Source organism: Porites lutea, chromosome 7 (genome assembly GCF_958299795.1).
Source record: "Porites lutea chromosome 7, jaPorLute2.1, whole genome shotgun sequence".
Taxonomy (NCBI): Eukaryota; Metazoa; Cnidaria; class Anthozoa; order Scleractinia; family Poritidae; genus Porites; species Porites lutea.
The window spans coordinates 26,751,287-26,773,949 of NC_133207.1; the positions used below are offsets into that span (position 1 = coordinate 26,751,287).

A 22,663-nucleotide genomic window follows, 5' to 3' on the forward strand; every position below is an offset into this window, starting at 1 on the left:
TTGTGGTGGTAAAAAGTTCTGGGTAGTAAGTTATGAGGACACATCTACCAAGTTTTCCGGATGCTAAATAAATGGCTTGCTATTTCCGAGTATGACAGGCATACACTCACACTCTTTGTATGAGTAATTTCCGTTTTATATGCCGAGCGTGTACGTACCGGCTGACTAGGATGACCACTAATGGAGGCAAAAACTTCCGCAAACATTTTATCTGTTTTTACATTAAAAGGCTTTACAAGCCGTAGTCTAACATTGCCAGTTACTTTCGTCATAAACTTTCAACAATAACAAAAAAAATTAAACAATTTTTTTTTTCAGTTTGGGAAGACGCCAATTTGAATGTGCATTACCTATGCATGATTAAAAAGGGGCCGCTAATTTCTAGAGTGCGCAAGGAACTGGGAAAATTGCCATCTTCTAAGCGGCGTCAAACTTACAACTCTTGGCTACAATATTTTGAATCAAAGATTCAGTCGCTTCAGTTCAGCTAAACTTTCTAATTAATTTTAAACGTATTGGGGGCTCAATTTTTATTAGAAGGACGAGTCACTCCTTTTTTTCATGGTAACAAACTGGTAAACAAGCCCAAACCGTCAAAGTAAGGCAACAGGTTCTGCGAAGAAAACAATTCTTAAAAATTAAAAACACCGATAGAGATTTTACCTCTACCCCGAGGTTTAACTTAAATTTTGTAGTAATTATATTTTTAAAATTGTAGTTTTCTTGGGCACTTGCGCGTTTCATCTACCGTTGCGAATGCGTTCCATATCAGTAATTAACCTGGACAAGGTGTTTAACTAAACTGCCTTTTAAACAAAAACAGTTTAACCGTTATTGCCCCAAAGACACGCTTTTTCGTCTAATTATTTATGTTGCTTGATAAATTTTGACTACCTGTTGTGTTGTTTCTTCTTTCCTTTGTGGCTCCCAAGCTGTCTAAATGACTATTTCACGCGTTTTATTGCAACCGGTTTGTTTCCTCTTCATTAGAAGTAATCTTTATTCCTGTCCACCAGAGAATGGTAAAAGTCAGGCCTACGTCACCCTCGTTCGTCCTTGTCTGGAATACGCCTGAAGCGTATAATGGGACCCACATACTCAAAAGCATTGCCAAGATATTGAAGGAGTACAACAGCAAGCCCGCCAGGTTTGTAAAAAAAAAAAAGTGCTACGAACGGGAACCGGGTACAGTCATTAATCTCCTGTGCCCAGTTATTCGAACGCCGGTTAGCGCTAACCCAGGGTTAAATTTTAACCCGAGTTTCTTTTTCTTTTTATCAAAAACACTCTCTCCGGATAATTTTCTCTATTCTTTTAAGAGTATCCAATCATCAAATGGTAGGCAAAGAGAGTTAAACTGAATTTGCTTTTTAGGCTCTCATATCTGGGTTCAAATTTCGCACAATCCCTGGGTTATCTTAGCCCAGCTTCGAAAAACCCGGCCCTGAACGATTTGAACTGGCATTCACCAGAGCTGAGGCACAAAATTGCACGACTTACCACCATGTACAAAATAGCGAACAATATAATTAGGGTCAATATTCCGGAGTACACGCTCTTGCCATAGCAGCAAGTTAAGAAACATTTTAGTAACAGCAATATGTACCTATAGGTACAATTTTTTTACTAGAACTCTAAAAGAATGGGACACTTACTTTTTAATAGATCAGCCCTTCGTGGAAGCATTTAAATCTGCTGTTACTAATTACTGAATCTCTCTCATTGACTTAAGCTTTATACATCAGTGATTTTATACATAATTTTATTTTCCGTACTTTCCTCACTCTAAAATGTCATTTTTGGCTGTAAGAGTTTCAGGATATCAATTGAGTTGTCCTATTTCACCTGCCCGAAACCGTTACGTTGTATCAAATACTTGTTATCATTTTATAAAAAGCCCAATAAAAGCATCGCCAGTTTAAAATACTTTTATTGTTTTTTATTGACATTTTGTTGCTGGTTAAAATTTTGACTTCCCCTTTTTTGATCTCAAAATTGCTTAGTTTATAGACGTATAGCCGAAGATTAAATTTGCAACGCCTGTAAATTAAAAACCTGTTTGCTCCAGGAGTTTTGAACACGTGTCGTTTCAGTTTGCTCCCTTTCGAGACAGTTATTAAAACAATAGAACCTTCAACGGTTTTGCGAAAATCTGTCGAAATGCAGAAAAAGAACGCCTTAAAATAAGTAAAGATTCCCTTGGGAGCGTCCTTTTTAACTGAACTCAGGATGTGCTTAATGAACTTTCGTGTCTTTAATAAACCAAGGCAAGAAAACAACCAGCTCCCTTTCAAATGAGTTGTTAATACGCTAAGAATCACCTGACCGGAAGAGGAAAGTTGTTTAGGCTTATCAGTAACAACATGAATTCAATACTGATTCTACAAAGTGCGATTAACAACGTCGCGTCGACAGTCCGTGGCGTCATACATAATCAGCTCAGCATGAAAGATGAGCTCTATAATTTATAAGCCTTATAGTAGCTACTTAACTGAATGCTAAGGAGATAATGGAGTTCTTAAAGTGATGACGTCACAAAAATTTAATTTCTGAAATTATGGTATATGTCAGTATATTCTGAAAGAACAATGTCCAAGAGGCCTACTTTCCAAAAATGAGCATTTCGGGGTAAATTATCTCTGAGATCGTAGCCCAGTTATGCTTAGAAAACTCTATACAAACCAAAAGTTTTTTTGGGTCGACCCCCCAAAAAATTAGAAGGGTTTCTATGGAGTATTCTGAATATAACCGGCTAACATCTCAGAGATAATTTGCCCCGAAATGCATATTTTTGGAAAGTAGGCCTCTTGCACATTGTTCTTTCTGAATATCCTGACAAATCCCATGATTTCAGAAATTTCATTTTTATGACGTCACACTAGCCCTCTAGTACTCTATTTCGGCATAGAGTCAGACTATTGCAGTCAAGCGCTTGAGGTACTTATCTTGTTTTTCAATCTGACCGTCCAAACACAGAAAGCTAAGAGAGCGAAGAGATTTTACAGTTTACTATGTTTGTTACCAAGGCTGACTAACAGAATAACAGACAAATGAACTGTCGGCTATTTGAGTGTCCATGTATTTAGCACGAAAGTATTAATTGAGGACACCATTTTTGCGTCTCACACTACAGATGGGACCCACATTTTTTGTGGTTATCTAAGCCACGCAGAGGTGAAGCCATTTGCAGCAGGGGAAGGGCAGTTTCTTCAAGACATTTCTCAGTCATATCAAGACCGGGCTATTGGTCCGGTCCCGGTAATCAAACCCGCGACTTCCCGCTCAAGCTGTCAAAGCGCCTTTCCGACTGAGTAGCCTGCTAGCAAGCTCTCCGGGCCGCTCTAGCGGTAGAGCGCCACGGAAAGCTTGCTAGAGGGTTTCAATGGCGTGGTAGCTTTGACGGTTGGTGGTGAAATTTTTCCAATTTTGACGGTTGACGGTTAAAGTTTAGAGCTTTTGACGGTGGACAGTTATTAAATGCAAATTTAGTTTAAATTTAAAGTAAATATTTTAACTTCTGTCTGAATTAATATTACTGTTGTGTTTTGGAGGTTGTCTTGGCGTTTTACTCTTACAATTTGGAAATGTTTTCAGATGTAAGCAGGTTGTAAGGTCTTGTTATGTCTAGAAACGTGTTTCGAGAACATGGGGACTGGTTTTTCCTGTTTAGAGATTCCGGCTTTAGGAGCGAAATCTCGTGCATTTTTAACGGTTAAAAAAACCTTTTTCGACGACTGACGGTTAACCTCAATGAGACCCTCTTGCTAGCAGGCTACCGACTGAGCAATCCTGCCGCGGCTACCTTCACTCTTGTTGATTGGTGGACGTCTCGTAACTTAGTAGACGGTTGTAGAATATCACTTGATTTGTTATATTTCACCATTTTTAAGCCATTACCCGTACCAGTACTTGTTATCACTTTTAAAAAAAAAGCCCAAAAAAAGCATCCCCAGTTTTAATGCTTTTATAGACATCTTGTCGCTGGTTAAAATTTTGACTTGTCCTTTTTTAATCTCAAAATTGCTTAGTATACTTTAGCCGAAGATGACAAACCTTTAAATGAAAAACAGTGCTTTAGTTCAGTTTGCTCCCTTGCAAAAGTTATTAATACAAAAGAACCTTCCATGGTTTTCTTCAACCTTTTACTGGGACCAGTTATGCAACTGAAATCTGTCGAAATGCATAAATAGAACGTCTTAAAATAAGTAAATATGCCCTTTTTTATGAGTTTCCTCTTTAACTGTAGTTAGGATGTGTTTATTGAACTACCGTGTCTTTATTTAACTGCACAAGGAAGAAAAACTGTTAAAAAATAAGGGACTGTGCAATAATTATCAGGAGAGGGGGCTGAAAAACTAGAGTTATCTAGCAAAAACTTAGACAGTAACCCCCCTCCAAAACAAAAAAAATTAGTTCTAACTCCCCTCTGTTATGTTAAAAATAACGTCGCACCCCCCCTCCCACCACCCAGATTTAGACAAAGCATTTGCTAAGTACCGGGGTGCTTACCACATTGGCTCAAAATCTAAAACTTCTGAAGCCAGAAAGAGAAAGGAGCAGAGAAAAAAATCAAAGAACAGGAGATTAAACGCTTCAAATAACAGACGAAAAAGAGCTTTCATTATATTTAGATCCTTGGGAGGAGAGCCTATTGAACTTTGTTATGAGCCAGATATATATGGAATCGAGCAAATCGATTCAGTCGATGAAGAAACATTACTTTTATTCACATCAAAAACCGACTACGGCTTGTCTACGAGATCTGTTTGATTCCCATTGTTTTATGGTGGAAGCTGAAAAACAAGTTCATGATTTTTGCTTTACATAGGATCAGCTCAATTAATTAGAAGACGGGTTAAAATTGATCAGTTGTGAATTTGCTTTTCATTTTGATGGAATATTTTCAATAATCGTTTAACAGCTGTTCGTATTGATATTTGTTACAGTCTATCATGATGCCTGTATTGAGAATCTTTTATTGCGTTTAATTTTATTTACATTTCGAATAAAACTTAAGGCCCCCCTCTGTCAAATGAGTGATCTTACTTTAAGCTCCCCCTCTCTTGGCAGGAATTTTATGTAATGCCCCCCCTCTAGTTTTTCAGCCCCCCCCCCCCCCCCCCACCCCCCCTCCTGATAATTATTGCACAGTCCCTAGCTTACAACGAATATATTAGCATGCGATTTCAGTTTTTTCGCCTTTCGGTGTGTTCTTTATATTAACTGAACTCAGGAGGTTTTTATAAATTGAAGTACACAAGAATAACCAGCTCTCCTTCAAGTGAGTCATTAATACACTAAGAATCACCTGATTGAAACTGGGAAGTTCTTTAGGCTTATCAGTAACAAGCGTGACATGAATTCAATTATACTGATTCTACAAAGTTCGATTTGACAACTTCGCGTCATTCACAATCAGCTCAGCATGTAAGATAATATAAGCTCTAATTAAATTTGTTGGTTCTTATTGACATCTGCCGTGCCAAGACTTCGCCGGGGGCATTGAATTTTTAATTATAAAAATTCAGGTAGAATTTGCAATATTGAGCAGTTGATATTATAGGAAGCTACTAAACTGAATGCTGCGTTTACTGTAAAAAGGTCAGCAAACATGAACTCAACAACAGGGAATGAATCGATCGAGTCTTCAAGCTGCTTTAGTACAACGGCGTACAAAATCGGACAAACCATTGCTTTGACAGCCTGCTTTGAGTCTGATCATTATTGTGTGTTACTGACGGGAAATTCTTTCATTGTATTGATCGTTTATAAACCGCCAGCCTTAAGAAAACCGATAAATTATTTCATCGCAAATATGGCCATGTCCGATCTGGCTGTATTCAATATTCTGGCAACCTACGCGCCTATCATTGATACACAGCACAAACTTGTGGCTCATCGGTGGCCAGTTTGGCCAGGCCTTGTATAAGCTTGTTCATTTTGCTGACGTTTCCAGTATCGTTTCGATTCAGAATCTGGTTTTAATAACAGTAGATCGATTTGTAGCCGTGGTATTTCCACTCCGCTCTCCACTCATCAGATCCAAGCTGTGTCCGTTCTTCATTCTCGGTACGTGGATAGTCGCAGCGGCTTACCTTTCGCCCTATTTTTACACATACCAACTCGTTGAATACTCAGAGAAAAGGTGGTGCGCCATGAGACGGAAGAAAGTATTCGGAGAGTCCTCGTCCCTTGCCGACTACCACTTGACAGGTTCTATTCTGTTTATATATATCCCTGATGTTGTTGGTCCTTCTTTACTCCATCATCATCATCAAGCTCAAGGCACAGTTACACCCACGTGAACAGTTCGCGAACACTCAACAACAGAGGAACAAAAGAAACAGAAACGTGCTTCAATTGTCCATTGCTATCGTGTTAGTTTTTGTGTTTTGCTGGTTACCTAATACTTCTAACTTTTTAATCATAAGGTATCGAGCCAGTTCCATACATCCGCTTTCCTGTGGTTTTTGGCTATACTATGTCACCTACTATATGGCGGTCGGGTACTGTGCTATCAATCCGATTATCTGCTTTCTTTTTAGCAGTAATTACCGACAAGGTCTTAAAAGACTCATGAACTATTCTTAACTGTTATGTTGGACAGGCGTAAGTCGCAAAAATTTGCTTGTGAAGAATGTTAAGAGTTGGAAGTTCGTGGAACCGCACTTTACCACTGTTCTTAACTTTTGTACAGGCGACAGTTGCAAAAATTTGCTTGTGAATGAATAATATATGTTAAGAGTTCGAGGTTCGTGGAACACTTGCAAATGAAAACTAATGTATCCTGCTAGTGTACGATAAGGAGGTTAGTAAAATGTATTCATTATATGCATGTCTGTCCTGACTTCAGCAGTAACAAAACAATTAAACAATTTACATCCAAGACGGGAGGAGAACAAGGCCTTTCAGTTTTTATTAAAACGGTGTTAACAGATTTGAAGTTACAGCTGATGGAGTTCTTTGAAATTCGTACGTTATATCTTCCGAACATTTATAACTTTTCTCAAGTTAAAATTTCTGAGAGATTTTTCTCTTATTTCCGATATTAAAAAGAGGAAGATCTTGTCAAATGGCAGGATGATGCCTAGTTTTGATGATCATCTACCATGTGTTACATTTTATATAATACGATGGTACTGCTTTTATTTGACTGTTGTGCGGTCGTCTGGGATAGCTGTGGCCAGGGTAGTAAATCCTACTTAGACTAGCCTGCAGTGTAGCCGTACCGCGTATTTTGGGCGGGCGACAGCTGCTTGTTTATGTTCGTACCGTTGAAGCCGCCATCTTTGATTTTATAACGGAGGAAGATTGGGGAGAAAATTGCGCTTCCACGAGCAAAAACATTCGCGCGCACTTTTTGCGCGACCGAAGGAACCGCTTGCACTGCAGACTATACTTAGACAAGCTTAATCGCCGTGCTGCATGTATAATCGAGAGCCGTCCGGCAGTTAAGGCTGAAGAACTATCTACTGTATTTGGCTCACCATCTGCAAGCACTCCGTAACTTTCTAAATCTGCATGTCCTTGTCTATAAGTGTATCAACGGAATAGGAAAATAACTTCTGACCGGTCAACGGTTTTTTTTGTTCGTTAAGATGGTTTTTCATTTATTTGCAAATTAGGAGGACCTTCAATATAATATTTCATGTTTATTAGTGTTCTTTATAAAAAATGTTCATCCTAGTCACCCGGGGGGGGGGGGGGGGGGGGGACTCCCATATGAAACAGACGGGGATGCTCGTCGTCTCGCTTAGGGGTGTAAATTTTGGATTTTGGTCTCGTTTAGAGTGTTCCGGGCAAAGCGCTAATATTTTAAGCCGCCAAGGTCTCGTTTAGGGTTCCGCGAAGAACTTGAGATTTATGACAATGCTTTTAAAAACTACTTTTAGATAAAAGCATTCGATGATTATGTCTTTACATCATTAAAACTCATTGCATGTCGTATTTATGTGTTTTCAAGCGGTCTCTTTTAGGGATCAAAATTTGCTTAAGCCACGCCCAGATTGGTCTCCTTAAGGGGTCACAAAAAGCTTGAGCCACGCCCAGATGGTCTCCTTTAGGGGTTAAATTCAAAATTTCCGACGAGCATCCCCGTCTGTTTTATATGGGAGTCCCCCCCGGGCCTAATCACTGCCTAGTCAGCATTCAATCGTTTCAGTCATTCAACCCCGCATTTCCCCTGAAGCTGAATTCAAAGACCTCTCCTGACTTTTCATTTTGCTAAGTTTTATTGGGTATAATTATTTCAAATGATTAACAATCCGCAAAGTCAATTAGACATATGACTACTGAATACTAATGAGTTTTAGAATTGTCATTTTAATTTATGGTCATTAATGGAGAAGTTAAGCATCACGTTTGTGTCAAACGGCAAACACGAATTTGTGCCACGTAACCAAGTTTCCTCTTTACAGTATCGTTCGGGGTTTACTGTCCCCTGCTAGCAGAGGTCTCTCACGACGAGGCAAAAATGAGTCATTTTTGCCTCGTCGTGAGAGACCTCTGCTAGCAGGGAAGGTTTTCTGTTCTTTATTTCTACACCTTAATAAGTAGTTGCACGCAGTTTTTTATCCATAAGAATTGTTTTGAGCTGTTTTTATCTGCTCATTTTCTATTCATATTTTGAGAAATCCTCAACTTGAATCTGACGTTTGCTGTTTGCCGTATACATGAGGCTTTAGCTCTCCATTAATCGGATTGGACTGTGACCACAAAGGAAATAAATTTAACGATATTGCCCATTTGAAAATGTCTTTTATATTCATTTTGTTGGCTTAATAAATTTTAACTACCTGTGTTTAAATATGAGTCAATTTGTTGAACAAATTGTCTCCTTAATGATCGCAATTTCCTCACACCACAACTGTTTAAAATGTTCTAAGCACGTATTGCTTTTCGAATGTCTTTCAATCTATTCAATCACCACACCTGACTAAAATGAGGTATTTCCTCAAGCTGTGTATTTCTTCTTTTTATTGCAACCAGTTTATTCTCTTTATAATCGTTTTTAGTATATACTAAAACAGTGGATAGTGTTTTTCGCGCGCTCTGATTGGCTACTCAATCAGTGAATATCCTGCACTATTCACTGATTCACCTCCAGTTCCTCCGAGCGAGCGAGCGAAGCCAAACTCGCGTAGGTTGCGAGCAAAATGCCTTCCCGTTTGCTGCGGTAACAAACTAATAAATTTCACAACTAATCAAGCAAGCTATTTCCGAAATACATGAAGAAGGTGACGAAGTTCGGTTTGGAAGTTTTAACAGGTAAACCTTTGTCTTTTTTACTTGAATTTATCGATAAAACCGGTGAAAAAGTTTTTTGTTTACAAATGCAAATTAAGCTTATAAGTCTTGCGTTACTTTATTTAGTTGACTTGTTCATAAAAAGGCTTAAAACTAAATTTAATAATCTTTTTTACAGAATTATTTTAAATACAAAAAGAATTCACAACTCCTTTTGAAGAAACTTTCCCGCAAGAGCTAAACAAACGCCTTTAAAAGTTTTATTTGTCGCTGAGAAAAAGCGACGACCTCGGCCGTTCGGTCATCGCGCACCAAAATTGTAATCGTTGGCAGTTGGCAACAGTAAATGAGTTAAAAATCATCATTTTCGTGCACAATTATCTCACTGTTTTAGTATATACTAAAACAATTATTCACCTCAGTGACGGTGGCTAGTATTGGATATTTACCTCGCCGCTTCGCGGCCTCGATAAATATCCAATACTAGCCACCTCCACTTCGGTGAATAGTTGTTATCTATATAACTCATAAATAAAATGGCCATTAATCGGGTGTGTTTATCAGTTTAACTGAACTTACAGGATGTGTTTATTGAGCAGCAGATCAGTGTCTTTATTGAACTACGCAAGAAAAAAAACAGCTCCCTTCCAACTTACGCAACAGGACGGGAGAGGGAGGAAAACGGCAAACCCTGTGTGACAAGCGTGACAATAATTTTGCTTGAAAACTTCAGCTTGCTTTTAACAGATCTTTTTGTAAAAGACCAGAAAACATTAATGTCAATCACGACAAAACACGCGATTAATAGCCCTGTCACGTTTGTCACAGACAAGCGTTTTGCCTTCCTCTTCCTTCTGCCGTCCTGGTGCAGTAAACTAACTTTGATACTCTAAGAATCAACTGACCGGAACAGGGAAGTTGTTTTGGCTTATCAGTAACAACACGAATTCAAAACCGATTCTACAAAGTTCGATTAACAACGACGCTTCATCATGACATAATCAGCTCAGCATGAAAGATAAGCTCTAAAATTTATTGGTATTTATTGACGTCTGTGGTGCCAAGATTTGGCAGGGGCAGGGCATGTTACAGACGTTTGTAAAGTGAGAGGGGGCAAGTTCAAGCCCTCAACTGCACGCAAACGAATGTAAAATTTCGCGATTTTCTGGAGCAAATCTTCACTCGCTCTGAACCTATCACCTTTAAACTTTGATAAGTTTCCTAATTTTAAGCCGCTCTTTCCAGCAGGATCAATGGATCCGATTCGCTAAATTGTCTTTAGCAAAACTTAAAAAAATCGGGAAAGGGTCTATCACCTGATCGGAACAGGGAAGTTCTTTAGGCTTATCAGTATCAACGTCAGTATAATACTGATTCTACAAACTTCAATTAACGTCGCGTCATACGTCATCAGCTCAGCATCATGAAAGATAAGCTCTATAATTTATTGGTTTTTATTGACGTCTGCGGTGCCAAGACTTCGCAGGTGGCATGAAATTCTTAAAGTTCTTAATCAGGTAGTATTTGCAATATTGAGCAGTAGATATCTATAGTAGGTACTTAACTGAATGCGGAGCACAGTGCTGTAAAAGAGGTCAGCAAACATGAACTCAACAACAGGGAATGGATCGATTGAGTCCGCTTCAAGATGCGTTAGTGCAACAACGTACAAAATCGAACTGACCATTGCTTTGAGTCTTATCATTGCTGTTTCACTGACGGAAAATTCTTTCATTGTATTGATCGTTTATAAAACGCCAACATTACGAAAACCGATAAATTATTTAATCGCAAGCATGTCCATGTCTGATCTGTTATATTCAATAATCTGGATCCCATATAAGCTGTCAAAGTTGCACACAAACTCTTGGCTGATCGGTGGTCAGTTTGGCCAGGCCTTGTGTAAGCTTATCCCCTTTTTTGCTGACTTTTCCACTATCGTTTCGATTCAGAATCTGGTCTTAATAACAGTGGACCGATTTGGAGCAGTGGTATTTCCACTACGTTCCCCATTCCTCAGATTCAAGCTGTGCCCGTTCTTCATTTCGGCCACGTGGATAGTCGCAGCCGCGGTCTGTTCGACAACTTTGTTCGTCAAGAAACTCGTTGAATACTCAGCAGGGGAAATGATCTGCGTGGTGAGATGGGAGGAAGCATTCGGAGAGTCCTCGTCCTTTGCCGACTACCAATTGGCATGCACTATTCTGTTTAGATACATCCCTGTGATGTTGTTGGTCCTTCTCTACTCTATTATCCTCATCAAGCTCAAGACACAGGCACATACAGGTGAACAGTCTGCGAAAAGTCAGCAACAAAGGAAAAGACGAAACACAAACGTGCTTCAAATGTCCATTGCTATCGTGTCAGCGTTCGTGTTTTGCTGGTTACCTTATTCTACTAACATTATCATAAGGTACCAAGCCAGTTCCATACATTTTTCCTGTGGTTTTTGGCTATACTATTATGTCACCTACTATATAGCGGTCGGGTACTGTGCGGTCAACCCAGATTATTTGCTTTGTTTTCAGCAGTAATTACCGACAAGGTCTTAAAAGACTCATGAACTGTTCTTAACTGTTATGTTGTATAGGCGTAAGTCGCAAAAATTTGCTCTAGAATGAACATGATAAGAGTTGGAGGTTCGTGGAGCACTTTAGCAAATGAAAACTATGTATCCTGTTAGTGCCTGTAAGAAGTTTAGTAAACATCATCTGTCCATTGAATGTAGCTGTCTTGACTTCGAAAATGGGCAGCATGTATGGCTCAAGTTTAAAGTGTTTCTATGGCAAAGGATTCAGAATAAATACTTATACTTATCTGATGTTGATTTCTAGTTCTATTAAGTTTCAGAGCGAATTGGGCGGCGGTGGCATCATCTGACCTCACATACAGTGTAGCAATACTGTCGAAGACACAACACAGAAAATTGGCTTCAATGCATTCGAAAAGGTCGACCACTCTTAGCGGATCCTCTAAAAAACAGCTCGATTTTCTCTTGGAAAACCTTTTGTTTAAAGGCCCGGTCCAGACGCCGAACTTTTCATGAGCCAAACCTAATTCGAATTAAAAGGCCGACACAAATTATTTAGGCCGGCTGAATTCAGACTTGATTCCAAACTCTGGTTTAAAGTGCTTGCAAAATACGTTATGATACTGAATTTATGCTTAAGTTCGGCACATGAAATATTCGGGGCTAACAAGCAGCCATAGGCAAGTTTCTTAAGAATTGAATTTTACCTTCTTCATTAAAAATAAAAGCAAACTCCTGACAATGGGTAGGGGAAAGAGGTTTTTCCCTCTCCTCATCGTCCCCCGCGCGCTTTCCATGATTTTTCGATTATTGCTATTTTTATTAGGATACCCAGCGGGAGCCTCTGCGAAGAAGAGAGGTTCATTCTCTCTTGCAAAAGCTTTAAATTTTGTTTTGAAGGCCCAGTTAAGACGCCGAACTTTTCATGAGCCGGACCTAATTCGAACAACAATTTTATTCTTTGTAGGCACAAGGAGTTAAAAAGGCTTGCCCCGCAAATAGTTGGAAAGCTAGTCGTGCCGGGGCAAGCCAAGTACATGAATAACATATCTACTTAAAACGAAAACAAAACATTAATCTATAATTACAGTCATACAAAATGGTTTTAAGAGAAGTAGGTTGTAGATAGAGGAAGAATTCGTCATGTAAGACCGGTGCACACAAAACACAGCCTAGTGCACACGTTTCGACCCAAATCATTTAGACCGGCTGAATTGATTGTGTCGCCGAACTTACTTCTAGCCGAACAAAATTCAAAAGGCAAAACTCCAGGCTAAACAAATAGATTTAGGTAAAAGGAGCTGGTGAAAGAAGGCTAAGCAATAGATCGTAAGAATGTATTATTTATTTCCAACTTAATTGTGTTCAGCTGGATGATTCCTCGTTTTGATGAATATCCGTTGTAATGCCCGCGCCGGCCTTTTATCGGCACATGATGGCCTTAGCACTTTTTGTAAGTCGTAAAGCTTTGTTATTGCTGCCTGATTATTTGTGGTGGTAAAAAGTTCTTGGTAGTAAGTTATGAGGACACATCTACCAATTTTTCCGGATGCTAACAGGCAAACACTCACACTCTTTGTATGAGTAATTTCCGTTTTATATGCCGAGCGTGTACGTACTGACTAGGGTGACTACTAATGGAGGCAAAAACTTCCGCAAACATTTTATCAGTTTTTACATAAAAAGGCTTTACAAACCGTAGTCTAACATTGCCAGTTACCTTCGTCATAAACTTTCAGCAGTAACAAAACAATTAAACAATTTTTTTTCAGTTTGGGAAGACGCCAAATGAATTTGAATGTGCATTATGCATGATTAAAAAGGCGCAGCTAATTTCTATATAAGAGTGCACAACGAACAGGGAAAATTCCCATCTTCTAAGCGGCGTCAAATTGACGACTCTTGGCTACAATATTTTGAATCAAAGATTCAGTCGTTTTTAGCTAAAGTTTTTAATTAATTTTAAACGTATTGGGAGCTCAACCTTTATTAAAAGGACGAGTCACTCCTATTTTTCATGGTCACAAACAGTTAAACAAGCCGAACCGCCAGAGTAAGGCAACAGGTTCTGCGAAGAAAACAATTCTTAAAAATTAAAAACACCCATAGAGATTTTACCTCTACTCCGAGGTTTAACTTAAATTTTGTAGTTATTATATTTTTAAAATTGTAGTTTTTCTTTGGGCACTTACGCGTTTCATCTACCGTTGCGAATGCGTTCCATATCAGTAATAAACCTGGACAAGGTGTTTAACTAAACTGTGCCTTTTAAACAAAAACCGTTTATCTATTATTGCCCCCCAAAAACGCTTTTTTTCTAATTATTTTGTTGCTTGATAAATTTTGACTACCTGTTGTGTTGTTTCTTCTTTCCTTTGTGGCTCCCAAGCTGATAAATGGCTATGACTATTTTACACGTTTTATTGCAACCGGTTTGTTTTGTCTTCATTAGAAGTAATCTTTATTCCTGTCCACCAGAGAATGTTCAAAGTCAGGGCCCAGTTGTTCGAAAGTCGAACAACTGGTTAGCGCTAACCCAGTGTTAAATTTTAACCTGGGTTTCTTTTTCTTTTGTTTAAAAGCATTTTGCTGGAGAATTTTCTCCCTTCTTTTTAGAGCACCCAATCATCAATTGTAGGCAAAAAGAATACAACTGAATTTGCTTCTCAAGCTTTCATATATGAAATCAAATTTCGCCCTGACCCTGGGTTAACTTAACCCTGCTTTGAACAACCCGGCCGAGGCCTACGTCACCTTCGTTCGTCCTTGTCTGGAATACGCCTGAAGCGTATGGGACCCACATACTCAAAAGCATTGCCAAGATATTGAAGGAGTACAACGGCAAGCCGCCAGATTTGTAAAAAAAATAATTGCTAAGAGCGGGAACCCGGTACAGTCACTAATCTCCTGCAGAACCGGCATTCACTAGAACTGAGACGCAAAATTGCACGACCGTACTAGCATGTACAAAATAGTGAACAATATAATTAGGGTCAATATTCCGGAGTACATTGCACGCCCACCCCGTGTTACACGCTCTTGCCATAGCAGCAAGTTTAGAAACATTTTAGTAACAGCAATATGTACCTATAAGTACAATTTTTTTACTAGAACTCTAAAAGAATGGAACACTTCCCTTTTTATTAGATCAGCCCTTCGTGGACGCATTTAAATCTGCTGTTACTAATTATTGAATCTCCCTCATTGACTTTATACATCAGTGATTTTATACATCATTTTATTTTATTATTTATTTATTTATTTATTATATATTATTATTGTCGTTGTTTTTTTTGTTTTGCACATTCACAGTGATAGGAAAAAAATTGAAAAGCGCTCTACCGACTGAGCCAATCCCGCTGCGGTACTTTCCTCACTCTAAAATGTCACTTTTGGGTGTAAGAGTTTCAGGATATCAATTGAGTTGTCCTATTTTACCTGCGCGAAACCGTTACGTTGTATCAAATACTTGTTATCATTTTACAAAAAGCCCAATAAAAGCATCGCCGGTTTAAAATACTTTTATTGTTTTTTATTGACATTTTGTCGCTGGTTAAATTTTCACTGCTCCTTTTCTGATCTCAAAATTGCTTATTTTATAGACGTATAGCCGAAGATTAAATTTGCAACGCCTGTAAATTAAAACCTGTTTGCTCCAGTAGTTTTGAACACGTGTCGTTTCAGTTTGCTCCCTTTCAAGATAGTTATTAATACAATAGAACCTTCCATGGTTTTGCGAAAATCTGTCGAAATGCAGAAAAAGAACGCCTTAAAATACGTACAGATGCCTTTGGGAGCGATTTTTTTAACTGAACTCAGGATGTGTTTAATGAACTTCCGTGTTTTTAATGAAACAAAACAAGAAAACAACCAGCTCCCTTTCAAGTGAGTTGTTAATACTCTAAGAATCACCTGACCGGAAGAGGAAAGTTGTTTAGGCTTATCAGTAACAACATGAATTCAATACTGATTTTACAAAGTGCGATTAACAACGTCGCGTCAACAGTCCGTGGCGTCATACATAATCAGCTCAGCATGAAAGATGAGCTCTATAATTTATAAGCCTTATAGCAGCTACCTAACTGAATGCCAAGGGGATAATTGCGACATAGAGTCGGACTATTCCAGTCATGCGCTTGAGGTGCTTATCTTGTTTTTCAATCTGACCGTCTGAACACAGAAAGCTAGGAGAGCGAAGAGATTTTATAGTTTACAATATTGTTACTAAGGCTGACTAAAAGAATAACAGACAAATGAACTGTCGGCTATTTGAGTGTCCATGTATTTAGCACGAAAGTATTAATTGAGGACACCATTTGTACGTCTCATACTGGAGATGGGACATACATTTTATGTGGTCATCTGAGCCACGCAAAGGTCTAGATATTTGCAGCAGGGCAAAGACAGTTTCTTCATTTCTCAGTCATATCAAGACCCTGAGTATGGTCCCCCCCGGGAATCAAACCCGCGACCTCACGCTCAAGCTGTCAAAGCGCCTTTCGACTGAGTAGCATAAAGCGCCCCGGAAAGCTTGCTAGAGGGTCTCAATGGCGTGGTAGTTTTGACGGTTGATGGCGAAATTTTTCCAATTTTGACGGTTGACGGTTAAAGTTTAGAGCTTTTGACGGTTGACAGTTATTAAATGCAAATTCAGTTTAAACTTAAAGTAAATATTAACTTCTGTCTGAATTAATATTACTGTTGTGTTTTGGAGGTTGTCTTGGCGTTTTACTCTTGCAATTTGGAAATGCTTTCAGATATAAGCAGGATGTTAGGTCTCGTTATGTGTAGAAACGTGTTTCGAGAACATGGGAACTGGTTTTTTCTGTTTAGAGATTCCGGCTCCAGGAGCAGGAAACCCGTGCATTTTTGACGGTTTACGGTTAATTTTTAGGCTGTTTGACGGTTGACGGTTAATCTCATTGAGACCCTCAGCTCTTGCTAGTAGGCTACGCGGGACTGGGCTAATCCTACCGCGGTTACTTTCACTCTTGTTGATTGGTCGGTGTCTTGTAACTTAGTAGACTGTTGTTGGATATCACTTGATTTGTTCTATTTCACCTGCTTTAAGCCATTACTCGCACCAAATACTTGTTATCATTATACAAAAAAAAGCCCAATAAAAGCATTCGCAGTTTGAAATGCTTTTATAGACATTTTGTCCCTGGTTAAAATTTTGACTTCCCCTTTTTTAATCTCAAAATTGCTTAGCATATTTTAGCCGAAGAATAGAACACGCATCGTTTCAGTTTGCTCCCTTGCAAAACAGTTATTAATACAATAAAACCTTCATGGTTTTCTTCAACCTTTTACAGGGACCAGTTATGCAAAATCTGTCGAAATGCATATAAAGAACGCCTTAAAATAAGTAAGGATGCCTTTGGGAGTGTCCTCTTTAACTGAACTCAGGGTTTTCATTGACTGACTACTGTGTCTTTATTCAACTGCACAAAGAAGGCGAAAAACTGTTGAAAAATAAGCCCTCTCCTTTCTCCCACATTCTGCCTAGCTTAGTATAAATATATTAACATGGGATTTGAGTTTTGCTTCCTTTCGGCGGAGTGTCCTTTATATTTACTGAAACTCAGTAAGTTTTTATTGAACTACAAAAGAAAAAACCAGCTCTCCTTCAAGTGAGTTCTTCACTAAGAATCAGCTTATTGGAAATGGAAAGTTCTTTAGGCTTATTAGTAACAACATGAATTCAATTATGTTAATGATTCAACAAAGTTCGGTTAAGAAATGATCGTCGCGTCAATCAGCTCAGCATGAAAGATAAGCTCTAAAATTTATTGGTTTTTATTGACGTCTGCCGTGTCAAGACTTCGCCGGGAGCATGAAATTTTTAATTAAAGCCGGTTCCTGATCAGGTATAACTGAATGCTGTGTTTGCTTTAAAGAGGCCAGCAAACATGAACTCAACAACAGGGAATGGATCGATCGAGTCTTCAAGCTGCTTTAGTAAAACGGCGTACAAAATCGGACAAACCATTGCTTTGAGTCTGATCATTGCTGTTTCACTGACGGGAAATTCTTTCATTGTGTTGATCGTTTATAAAACGCCAACCTTAAGAAAACCGATAAATTATTTCATCGCAAATATGGCCATGTCCGATCTGCTGTATTCAATATTCTGGCCACCTACGCGCCTATCATTGATACACAGCACAAACTTGTGGCTCATCGGTGGCCAGTTTGGCCAGGCCTTGTGTAAGCTTGTTCATTTCTTTGCTGACGTTTCCAGTATCGTTTCGATTCAGAATCTGGTTTTAATAACAGTGGATCGATTTGTAGCCGTGGTATTTCCACTCCGCTCTCCACTCATCAGATCCAAGCTGTGTCCTTTCTTCATTTTCGGCACGTGGGTAGTCGCAGCGGCTTTCATTTCGCCCTATTTTTACATCTACCAACTCGTTGAATACTCAGGGAAAAGGTCGTGCGTCGTGAGACGGAAGAAAGTATTCGGAGAGTCCTCGTCCCTTGCCGACTACCACTTGGCATGCTGTATTCTGTTTATATATATCCCTGTGATGTTGTTGGTCCTTCTTTACTCCATCATCATCATCAAGCTCAAGACACAGTTACACCCAGGTGAACAGTCCGCGAACACTCAGCAACAGAGGAACAGACGAAACAGAAACGTGCTTCAATTGTCCATTGCTATCGTGTTAGTTTTTGTGTTTTGCTGGTTACCTTATGCTACTACCTTTTTAATCATACAGTATCGAGCCAGTTCCATACATTTTTCCTGTGGTTTTTGGCTATACTTTTATGTCACCTACCACATGGCGGTAGGGTACTGTGCTATCAACCCGATTATTTGCTTTGTTTTTAGCAGTAATTACCGAGAGGGTCTTAAAAGACTCATGAACTGTTCTTAACTGTTATGTTGTAGAGACGTAAGTCGCAAAAATTTGCTTGTGAATGAATGTTAAGAGTTAAAGGTTCGTGGAACACTTTAGCACTGTTCTTAACTTTTGTACAGGCGAAAGTTGCAAAAGTTTGCTTGTTAATGAATAATATATGTTAAGAGTTCGAAGTTCGTGGAACACTTACAAATGAAAACTAATGTATCGGCTAGTGTACTCTACTGAGGTTAGTAAAATGTATTCATTACATGTCTGTCCTGACTCGAAAAATGACGGCATGTTTGGCACAAGGGTAACGTAAGTGATTGTATGGCAAAGGGCTTAGAATAAATAAATAAATAAATAAATAAATATACTTATCTGATGCTGATATCTTTTTCTTCTAATAAGTTTCAGCGCGATTAATTTGAGCGGCTTTACCGGGCGGGGGTTGGGGGGTACTCCTAGAAATTCTTGGTGGGGGTGTGCCGCACAGTTCTCCAAATTGTGACCTTATTTCAGACCAAAACATTTCATTTTTCACGTCCATTTTCAGACCTGGCATCTAAGACATTATGTCATCATTTCTTAGATTCAACGCCAACAAAAGAGATTCTTATTTGCATAATTATTTCTCTTTCTTTCTTATACATTTCGAAATAAAGCGATAAATACGTTCATACACTCCCGTAGTTTCCTCAAAAACCATACCCGATTCCAGACCAAAATGCATGGGCAAAGTCTATACCCATTTTCAGACCAATACGGCGCAAAAACCATACCCTTTGGGGCGGCACATAACTTTATGACTTACATAAAGGATTATAACCAGGGTGGCGGTGGCATCCGATCTGATCTCAAATGCAGCCGTCGCAACACTAAGATGGATTGCAGAAAATCGCCAACTAGGCAAGAACTAATGCTGGCAAGTTTATTGAGCGATGAAAGGAGAGATTTCCCATGTATTCTTTATTTGATTCGAATTCCTTATCTAGCTTTTAAATATTCCCTTTGAAGTTGTTTAGCTGTAATTTACATTGAATTTGCCTTGAGTTGTTTTAGTTCCCTTAAATTATACACATTTTACTTCAATGTTTCCATTTAAAAAGATAATTTGTTTCTGAATAGATATACCACAGGAGGCCCACACAATCTGTTTGTGTAGCCGATTGTTATTTTATAGTAAATGTACTGGATTTACCGTTTGCTTCACCTATAGCGATATATCGCTAACTATGTATATAAATCAATGATAAATAAACGTTGAATTACCTTACCTGTGGTATATAGTCGTCCTTTTACCTCAAAAGCGGTTTTTTGAGCGATTTTGAATGAATTTGAGTTGGCCGTTGACTGTTCCATATATAAGAAGGTCCTTCTTATATATGGAACAGTCAAATAGTTTTAAGCAAGGAGTTGGTGAAAGGAGGCAAGCAATAGCTGTGGGAAAATATTTCGAAAGTATGTTTAGCTTGCCAAGAATTAAAGAAAAGAAAAGCCGACTGGTCTTTCCCGTGATCGGACGATAGGGCCTCCAGAAACTGAGGAGACGCCGTAAAATTCCGAAAATAAGCCTCTCGTATAAGACCCTCCAAATATAAGTCCTCCAAACCGGTAACGCAAAAAAGCCTCTGTTAAATCGACCCCCCAAATACAAGCCCCCGGGGTCTAGAACCTGGAAAATTGCCCTCATATACAAAGTAAAACAAAACAAAAACGGTAAATTTACTTCCAACTATGAGGCTAGCCCAATCGATTTTGAAACGCAAATTTCCCTCCGTAGATAAGCCCCTCCGAATATAAGCCCCTCCAAAAATAAGCCCCTCAAAAAGGGCCTTTGAAAAATATAAGCCCCGGGGCTTATTTTCGGAATTTTACAGTATATTGATGTAAGTACAAAAACGAATCTGGTTTCCAGCTTTCATATAGTCTAAAAGAGTAAAAGACAAAAAAATAAACGTCGATTAAACGCAAGACACGACACAAAAACACAGATGGGTTAAAGAAGGTTAGAAACATACTTACCATTTTCGTTGGTGTGGACTCAGTATTAAGACACAAAAACGACAAATGGTTTTTAAAAAAGCACCAAATGATAACTGGCCACGAGTCATACTTTATCAGTCATATTCATTGCCATTTTCCATTTAATTTTCAATTCAAATTAAAAATTGAAAAGAGAAGTCGACAATTCATTTTTACTTTCTCTTACTCATAGACAAGTAGTTTAGGCCTAAGGCTGAGGGTTTACCTGTGGAAAATGAAATATTAGCTATAACTTTGGCATAGATGATGGCGCTGAATAGAAATTTGGCACACGTAAAGAACTCATCGTCCTTAACATTTTTAAGTATATTTTTTTTTTGTTAATGTCACGTAACTAGTTTCCTAAAAATCGTAAATTATTGACCAATTGGTGGCCTGTTGAAAAGAAATTGAGCAATAACACTTTTCTAATTTATATTAAATATTTCTAACACCTCACGTTTGGAATGACCGTCCATTGCACTTCAATAAAACATTATGAGGGAAAACATCATTTTAAATGCCCAAATTTAATCTTGAATTATCTAAAAATGTTTTTTAAACTTCGCGTACATTCATTCCAAACGTAGAAAGTGTTAATCCTCTTTGAGAAATGCCAATTTGTTTATCCAATCAAAGTAAATTCGCCACCAATTCTCCTATTTCCTTCATTTTCAATTTTTGGTCACGTGACATGTCACGTGACTATAGTTAAACGTTAAGGCACAAGAAAACCTCAAGATTTAGGTCTCCTAGCGAGAGACATTGCCAATCATCCATATGCTCAGAACAAACCTCTGACCCAGGCCTTAAACCCCTTGAGTAGGAAAACCGTTGTCACAGTGGGTCATCGAGGATTACGGGGATTGAGAAGACAGTTCAAAATTGAAAACTTGAATCATTTCTTAACTTCTGTTTTTTGCCGAATTAAATTTATCAGTCAATCCCAGGTGTAAAAATTATCCAAGACGGGAGTAGAATAAGGCCTTTTATTAAAACGGTGTTGACAGACTTGAACTTACAGGGATTCTATAAAATTCGTACGTAATATCTTCCAAGCCTTTATAACTTTTCTCTAGTTGAAATGTCTTTGAGCGATTTTCTCCTTATTTGCGATTAGGGTTGAGGATCTTGTCAAATGGCAAGATGTTTCCTCGTTTTGATGATCATCTTTTTAATGCCGCCAGCCTTTCATCGGCATGGCCTTAGCACTTTTTGTAAGTCGACTAAAGCTTAACGTTATGCGGCGTGATTATTTGTGGTAAAAAGTTTTTGGTAGTAAATTATGACGACACATCTACAAAGTTATGACAGGTATACACCGCACAGTTCTTTGTATGAATAATTTCTGTTTTACATGGGCAAGTACGTACCGGTGGGGTGACTAAAAATGGAGGCAAAAACTTTCGCAAACTTTTTACTGTTTCAACATTAAAAGCTTTACAAGCCGTAGTCTAACATTGCCAGTTTCCTTTCGTCATAAACTTTTAGCAGTTTACGCCAATTTGAATGTGCATTTTGCATGATTAAGGAGCAAGGAGCCGCTAATTTCTAGTTAAGAGTGAAACAAGGAACAGGGAAAATTGCCATCTTCTAAGCGGCGTCAAATTGACGACTCTTGGATACAATATTTTGAATCATACATTCAGTTGCTTTCAGCTAAAGTTTTAATTAATTTTAAACGAATTGGGGGCTCAATTAACCTTTACTAAAAGGGCGAGTCACTCCTTTTTTTATAATAACAAACTGTTAAACAAGCCGAACCGTCAAAGTAAGGAAAAAGGTTCTGCGAAGAAAACAATTCTTAAAAATTAAAAACGCCCATAGAGATTTTACCGCTACCCCGAGGTTTAACTTATATTTTGTAGTTAAATTTTTTTTTGTAGATTTTATTTAACACTTAATTTGCGCCTTTAATCTACCGTTGAGAACTTTTCGTTCCATTTCAGTAATTAACCTGGGCAATGTCTTTATTACACAAAAACAGTTTAAATATTATTGCCCCAAGAAATGC

The 22,663-nt window shown here is 38.5% G+C and overlaps 1 protein-coding gene across 1 annotated transcript; it reads left to right on the forward strand.

Moving 5' to 3' along the window:
* The first annotated feature begins 17,678 nt into the window (after window positions 1-17,678).
* LOC140944076 (RYamide receptor-like) lies at window positions 17,679-18,755 on the forward strand. Its single transcript, XM_073393190.1, has one exon. It carries the CDS (start codon window positions 17,689-17,691, stop codon window positions 18,655-18,657), a length of 969 nt encoding a protein of 322 aa, XP_073249291.1. The 5' UTR covers window positions 17,679-17,688; the 3' UTR covers window positions 18,658-18,755.
* Window positions 18,756-22,663: the final 3,908 nt, after the last annotated feature.

Excerpts from the sequence above, each read along its gene's own strand:
- LOC140944076 (XM_073393190.1), top strand. The coding sequence starts at position 17,689 with ATGAACTCAACAACAGGGAATGGATCGATCGAGTCTTCAAGCTGCTTT.